General features: G+C 56.3%; 2 protein-coding genes across 4 annotated transcripts in view; both read left to right on the forward strand.

Annotated features, from left to right (window-relative positions):
- The window catches only part of ARHGEF15 (Rho guanine nucleotide exchange factor (GEF) 15), a 10,733-nt gene extending 5,746 nt beyond the window's left edge, over positions 1-4,987 (forward strand). For 2 of the 3 annotated variants that reach the window (XM_005878793.2, XM_005878794.2), the window contains 8 exons: positions 9-138; positions 1,267-1,341; positions 1,445-1,537; positions 1,623-1,783; positions 1,868-2,020; positions 2,161-2,243; positions 2,355-2,459; positions 3,203-4,987. In XM_005878793.2, the coding sequence (XP_005878855.1) occupies positions 9-138; positions 1,267-1,341; positions 1,445-1,537; positions 1,623-1,783; positions 1,868-2,020; positions 2,161-2,243; positions 2,355-2,459; positions 3,203-3,354 (952 nt within the window). In that variant the 3' untranslated portion in view covers positions 3,355-4,987. The remainder of the gene's footprint in view (positions 1-8; positions 139-1,266; positions 1,342-1,444; positions 1,538-1,622; positions 1,784-1,867; positions 2,021-2,160; positions 2,244-2,354; positions 2,460-3,202) is intronic. The other variant, XM_005878792.2, reaches the window with a different exon arrangement.
- Positions 4,988-6,548: 1,561 nt separating this feature from the next.
- ODF4 (outer dense fiber of sperm tails 4) overlaps positions 6,549-7,183 on the forward strand; it is a 14,305-nt gene continuing 13,670 nt past the window's right edge. The window contains exons 1-2 of the mRNA XM_005878845.1: positions 6,549-6,633; positions 6,846-6,983. Coding sequence (XP_005878907.1) covers positions 6,549-6,633; positions 6,846-6,983 — 223 coding nt within the window. The remainder of the gene's footprint in view (positions 6,634-6,845; positions 6,984-7,183) is intronic.

The raw sequence follows: 7,183 nt of genomic DNA on the forward strand, positions 1-7,183 counted from the left end.
TTCTGCAGGGACACGAACGTGCGCTTCTCCGCGGTGCTGCGCCGGCTGCAGAGCCTCCCCAAGTGTGAGCGGCTCCCGCTGCCGTCCTTCCTGCTGCTGCCCTTTCAGCGCATCACGCGGCTCCGCATGCTGCTGCAGGTACCGGGGAGCCGGGGCCTTTCCTGCCCCGCCATCCATCTCCCACCCCGCGATGAGCACAGGGCTCCCCTAAATCAGACCCAATCCGGGCCTCTCAGTCCCGGACCCGCCGGACTCTGCCTGGAGCTACTCAGGTCTCAGGGAGCAGGCTGGGCGCGGGAAACGAACCTCTGGCCAGAGGCAGGAGTTCTCGGCTTGGCTCTGCCAGGAACTGGCTGACTGACCTTGGGCAAGTCCCGTTCTCTCTCTGGGTCTCAGAGGGAATGTGGTGGCCACCTCAGCTGTACCTCTCACTGCATACCTCCCCAGTGGGGTGATATCACGCCCAAGGAGGCAAAAGTCATTCTTTGGGAGGTAAAAAAAATCCTAAATATTCCGATGGTTGTGGTACTTCAAAGGGCCCCGGTACATAAACGATGAACAGCATATCTGTGGTATTACATTTCTAAAAAGGCTCCTGAGCTGGGTGATACTGAATTTAAAAATAAAAGGTTGAGCCCTAGCTGGTTTGGTTCAGTGGATAGAGCATCGGCCTGTGGACTGAAGGGTCCCAGATTTGATTCCGGTCAAGGGCACATGCCTGGGTTGCGGGCTCGATCCCCAGTAGGGGGCGTGCAGGAGGCGGCCAATCAATGATTCTCTCTCATCATCGATGTTTCTATCTCTCCCTCCCTCTCCTTCCTCTGAGAGGTTAAATAACGTGTCCAGGTCATCCAGATAATCACTGATGGAGACAAAGTTTAATTCCAGGCACTCTAACCACTGTGCTTCATTGTTTTTACTAATAGTTGTGGTTAGTAATTATTAAAATAACAGCACCCTTCTTTTCAGCACTCACTATGTGCCAAGGACTATGTTAAGTGCTTTACATATATTACGTTGCTGAATCCTCCATTGGTAGGCTAGGTGGGTATTGCCCCCAATTTACAGATGCAGAAACTGAGGCTCAGAGAGGTAACGTGACAGTGAGTGGTGAGGTCTCTCAGCCTTGTTGAGGCTGGTTTCTCAGCCCTGTGAACCCCAAACTGAGCATGTTGCCAAGCCAGGCAAGGGGCCTCTGAGCTGCAGCCCCTCTGAACCCCAGGGCTGCAGAGCAGGGGCCCAGTCACCCTTCCTCCTTGTCTTCAGAACATCCTCCACCAGACAGAGGAGGGGTCCAGCCGCCAGGAGAATGCCCAGAAGGCCCTGGGTGCTATCAGCAAGGTGGGCTGCGGGGGATGCTGAGGCCCGGGGAGGCGAGGAGGGGGTCAGGGAGAGGGAAGGGAGGAAGGGAGTAGGGGTGAGTGACCGAGCTCCCCTCACCCAGATCATTGAGCGTTGCAGTGCTGAGGTGGGGCGCATGAAGCAGACAGAGGAGCTGATCCGGCTCACCCAGAGGCTGCGCTTCCACAAAGTCAAGGTCAGCCTCTGTCTAGACTCCCCACCATCTCTTTCCCCATTTTGTGCGATGAAGAAGCCAGAACCTCCTCCCTGCTCCCTCCCAGGCCCTGCCCCTGGTCTCCTGGTCGAGGCGCCTGGAGTTGCAGGGGGAGCTGACGGAGTTAGGGTGCCGGAGAGGGGGCATGCTCTTCACCTCGCGCCCCCGCTTCACTCCCCTCTGCCTGCTGCTCTTTAGTGACCTGCTGCTCATCACGCAGCCTAAGAGGTGGGTCCCAGGGAGGGTGGGAGGCCAGGCAGGGGTGGGGAGGACGAGTCTGCTCTCCTTCTGAACTTCCTCTCCCCTGGGCAGTGGGCAGCGGCTACAGGTGCTGGACTATGCCCATCGCTCCCTGGTCCAGGCCCAGCAGGTTCCGGACCCATCTGGACCCCCGACGTTCCGCCTCTCCCTTCTCAGCAACCACCAGGGCCGCCCCACCCAACGGCTACTCCAGGCTTCCTCCCTGTGAGTTGTGTCTCCTAAAGGGGCCTTGACCTGACCTCTCAGAGCCTACCACCTCCTCCCCAATCTCTCTCCTCTGTGGCCCCTGCCTAATCCCCGGTAGGATCTCCTGGGCCAATTGGGACCCTCCCTTGTCCCACCAGATCAGACATGCAGCGCTGGCTGGGAGCCTTCCCCACCCCCGGCCCCCTTCCCTGCTCCCCAGACACCATCTATGAGGACTGTGGTGAGTAACCCTTAGAGGGAGAAGGAAGGAAAAGTGAATCTCAAGGGGAAATATGGGGGAGAAGCTAAATATAGTCTTGATCCTGCTGTAATGTCACCCAACCCCAACCAGAATGTTCCCAGGATCTGTGTTCAGAGCCTTCGACACCAGCCAAGACTGAGGGACAGAGTCTGGAGTCCAGGGCTCCCCCCAAGCACCTACACAAGAGCCCTGAAGGTGAGAGTCTTTTATTTCTTCATTCAGTAAATATAAAGAACCTGGGAGGGGCCGCTCTCTGTTCTAGGTGCTGTGAACCAAACACACAGCGTTCTAGTGGAGGAGAAACAATAAAGAACAAACAAGATAAAAAATAAATTGCATATAGTGCGTCTGAAGGTGATGAGTCTATGGCAGGGGTGGGCAAACTTTTTGACTCGAGGGCCACAATGGGTTCTTAAACTGGACCGGAGGGCCGGAACAAAAGCATGGATGGAGTGTTTGTGTGAACTAATATAAATTCAAAGTAAACATCATTACATAAAAGGGTACGGTCTTTTTTTTTTTAGTTTTATTCATTTCAAACGGGCTGTAGTTTGCCCACGGCTGGACTAGAGTCATCGGAAGGCACTGTGGTTGGTGTGTTTAGGAGACAGTAAGGAGGCAAGTGTGGCTAGAGGGAGCGAGAAGAAGGGAGAGAAGCAGATGAGGTCATAGAGATAACAGGGAGCAGATCCTGTGGGTCCTCAGAGATCCCTGCAAGGATTCGGGCTTCCACTCTGAGTGGGATGAGCAGCCACTGCAGGGCTTGACAAAGGAGTGCCCCTGACCCTCTTTGGGGATATTGTCACCTCCAGTGGCTTTTCTACCAATGCTCCCGTTCTCACCATGACCCTCAGACACTAGACCCCATGGTGCCTCCTTTCCCTCCTGACCTGCCCCTTTCCCTGGCTCCAATGGGGCCCCCTTCTCTCTTTCTACAGGCTGGCTGAAGGGCCTTCCTGGGGCCTTCCCTGCCCAACTGGTATGTGAAGTCACAGGGGAACATGAAAGGAGGAGGCACCTTCGCCAGCACCAGAGGCTCCTGGAGGCTGCTGGACCATCTTCAGGAAACCCCAGTGCCCCCCAATCCTAATGCATGCTGGGGAGGGGGCACAGGCGGGGACAGCTGGCAGCGTGGCGCAGAGAGGACAAAGCTCATCTATCTATTGGATTCGCTGTCAGTGGAAATACTACCTCTAGTGGCAACCAATAGGGACCAAGCTTCAGGACAAGGCAGCCAATGAAAACAGGATGGTCAGAGCCCAGGCAGTGAGGGAGAACGAGGCTGGTTTGAGTGTGTGGCCAATGGAGACAGAGGCTTAGTGCAGAGCGGCTGATCTGGACCCAAGAGATCAGTAGCGACTCTCTTTGGTTCTATAGCAACAGCCAGTCCTGCCCTTTGAATCGAAGAAGTATTAGATTTCATTCTCAGGGTGTTTCCTATGTCCTCTCAAGCCAGGTTTTCTCTTCTAGAAGAATCCAGTGTGTGTTTCTCGGAGAGTGTGTGTGTGTGTGTGTGTGTGTATCTGTGAGTGTGGTAGGTGTATGATCCTGCCTTCTCCCAGATGATTGACTGCCCCAGTTCTTCCCTCAGCCCCCATTTTAACTATTACTCTCTCTGAGAAAGACCACAGGCCTGAGTGCCAGAGGAGAATGAGCTGGGTGTGGCTTGGCAGCCAGAGGCCAGAGCTGGGTTGAGAGCCCTGAGATCTGGGACTCTTGGAGGCCAGAGTCCCATGACAATTGGAGGGTGATGTTACGGAGCAGACAAGCAGCCTGGCAGAGGAGCCCAAGGGACTTCTGAAGACGGCCAGTAGCTGGGGCCCGAGGGCCCCTGAAGCCCACAAGCCCTTCTCCTTGCCCCAAAGCTTGGCGTCTGTAATCTTTGCTGGGAAAGCACCCAACTGAACTATAATCAGCGTCCAGCCTTGGCCTTGGACCCAAGAAGCAGAAGAAACGGAAGCTGTGGATCATGGGCCAGCTGGTGAGCCGCTGGTCCTTCCTGCCTTCATCCTGGTCCTCTCACAGAGACGTGGGGCCAAGCCGTGGGCAGAGAATGGAGAGGGTCTGCTTCTGGATGAGAAGTGGCCCCCATGTGATGCCACAAGGAGCTGAGGGATGGACAGAGTGGAGCAGACAGTTGCCGGCGAGTGGGGCCCAGGTCTAGCACAAGGCCTTCTCTGAGCTAGGCCATCACCCCTTCCCTTCACTCGTGCACAGAAACTTGCCCAGGACAGAAACTGCCGCGCTGACCACAGGAGGCGCAGGGACTCTCGGAGACTCAGAGGGAGACGGGCACTGGCATTGGCGTGTCTGTGACTTTGGAGATTCACCGAGCGCTGTGCCTGGCATATGAGAAACCTGCAATAAATGTTGGTGGAGCTGTATTGAGGCTCTTTGGGGGACTGTGTGCTTAAAGGAGCAGTGGTTTCCCGATGTGGCTTTATAAGGGGGTGAGGCTGGCTGGAAAGGGATTCTTCCAGAGCAGAGGTCAGTTCTGCTGGGAACCGGGCTTGGAGACTAGGCTCAAGGCTCCAGCGTGTCAGCCCACTCCTCCCTGCCCAGGGATCCAAGGCTGCGGTGGTGGTGGATTTGCAGATGCTGGGGTGGAAGGCTCCTGCAGGTGGGGGGAGACCATAGGGCAGCGCCAGGGCTCCAGCAGGGGATGAAGATGCAGGGAGCAGGACAAAGAGGACAGTCAGCAATAAAGGTCTTTCCTGAGCAGCCAGGCATCGCTGTGTTTAATTCAATCAATTCTACGCCTGTTTCCTGAATGCCTTCCATGTGCCAGGCATTGTTCCAAGACCTGGGGATACGGAGATGAAAACACAAGGGCCTTGTCCTCAAGGAGGACATTCTGGGTTTGGGGCCAGGTGGAAAGAACAATTTCCAATTGTGAACAGTTTAATAAGCAAGATAAAACCAGGCAGCAGCTATGGGGAAAATACAGCAAGGGCTGTGATATAGAATACCCCGTGTGCATGTGTGTGTGTGTGTGGGGGGGGGCGGGGGGACTTTGGGGAAGATCCTGGAGGTAACATTTGAGCTGAGACCCAAATGACAAGAAGGAAGCAGCCCTGGGAAGATCTGTGCAAAGAGCATCAAAGGGACTCAAGTCCAGGAAATGAAGGTAGTGGTCGTGGGGAGGTGCACCTGCTCCTTCAAGTTTCCTGGTTGGGGAGCCTCTCTCCACCAAACTCCCTCTCTCTCGGAGATACTCAGAGGAACAGACAGACAGACAGACAGATATCGGAGGCTCACACAAAGCCACACATATGACCGATCTGTGGTACTTCCTAGCTCCTCAACCCCTCCCTGAGCCCTGCCTTGAGGAAGCTCCCAGGCCCCACTTCAGGTGTCCTAGTAATGGGGTAATTAGAAGACAAAGACCAGGTAAGAGTTGTTTGGGGATGTAAAGGCACATAAAATACAACCACATGTTCCAGAAGAGACGGGAAAGAGGGGACTGTCTGTTTCTGTTATCTTAGAGCCCCTTTCCATTTTGGGGTGACAAGTGAGTGTGTGCAGTCCGGGAGGGGTGTGCATTCGGCAGGCCTGTCGGAGAGGGCGAGGGGCATGAAGGACAGCTATGTGGGAGAGGGGTGGATGTGGGGCAGTGAGACCACCATGAATGTGGAGAAAGTGGATGGGCGAAGGGCTGGGGCTGGGGTAAGGAAGACAGAGGGGGAATGATGGGGTAGTACAGGGGGTACCGGGGGCTGTAGGTAACTTGGCGAGTCATGAATTCTCTCCCTCCACCCCCTGCACACCTCCACCAGGTATGTACCTCTCTGTCATACACCTGTTCTACTCCTGCTGGCCCAGCACCCTCTCCATCCTGTGGTGCTCCTCACCCTTCCTGCCCCTCTGAGTCACCTTCTGCAGCTTCCTCGCAGGTGTGGGAGGAGGGTTCATGGGAGAAGCGTTCATGGGAGACGTCTCCCAGTGCTGCCCCGTCTGGTGTTCCAGGCATGGTGGTGGGGGTGGCAGGGGTCAGTACCAATGTTCCAGGTGGTAGAGAGGTTCATTGACCCATTTGGGGGATCCTGAAGCTGCCATCACTCCATGCCTTCACATTCTATCATGCTGGGGAGGTGGAAGAAACTCATATTTTCATAGGCTCCGGGAAGGCACAGCTGTGTATGGGGGGGGTGGGAAGCCGGGCCCCATTGGGAGTCTCTCTCTCTCTCTCTCTCTCTCTCTCTCTCTCTCGTCAGAATGTGCTCTCTCCATCCCACAGTCCTGCTCCTCATATCTGTGGCCTCCATATATGGGGATTCAGTGATAATGCAGATAGGACAGGGCGCTGACCTCTCTTTGCACTGGCCCTTCTACGGCCTCTGGGTCCGCATCGTTGTGGCCATTATGACCGGTGAGCCGAGGCGGGTCGCAATCGTGACCACAAGCAACAGGCGATGGGAGCCCCCTTTCCCTGCAGCCTGCTCGCTAGCCCTCCGCCATCTCCTGAATCTATTCTAGCCCCACAGACCCTCCAGCCCACTTGCTGAGATCCTTCCCAGCCCTGCAGCCTGGTTCTGTCCGTTCCCGAAAGCTCCTCTCTCTCTCCTCCCTCCTTCCTCGCAGGACTCGCCTCTCTCTTCAGCTACCGGGGTATCTGCTGGTTCCCGCTTTCGGGTTGGCCAGTCACCAGGCAGGCAGACCGCCCGGTGCAGGAGTACGTCTCCTCCGACAGTCCCTCCACCGGCCGGACAAACCCCGGAGGCCGCCCGACCTGACTCCCCAGCACGCCCTCTGCAAACCAGCGGCTCTCCACCCTCCAGCGGCCCGAGAAAGTCTCGGTCCGGAGCAACGGGAGCTACGGGAGCAAAGGGAGACAACTCCCCGAGGTCCCCTTCGGTTCTAACCTGGACGCCCCTTGTGGCCCCGCCTCCTGGCTTGGCCCCGCCTCCAGACCAGGCCCC

Source organism: Myotis brandtii, unplaced genomic scaffold (assembly GCF_000412655.1).
Source record: "Myotis brandtii unplaced genomic scaffold, ASM41265v1 scaffold573, whole genome shotgun sequence".
Lineage (NCBI taxonomy): Eukaryota > Metazoa > Chordata > Mammalia > Chiroptera > Vespertilionidae > Myotis > Myotis brandtii.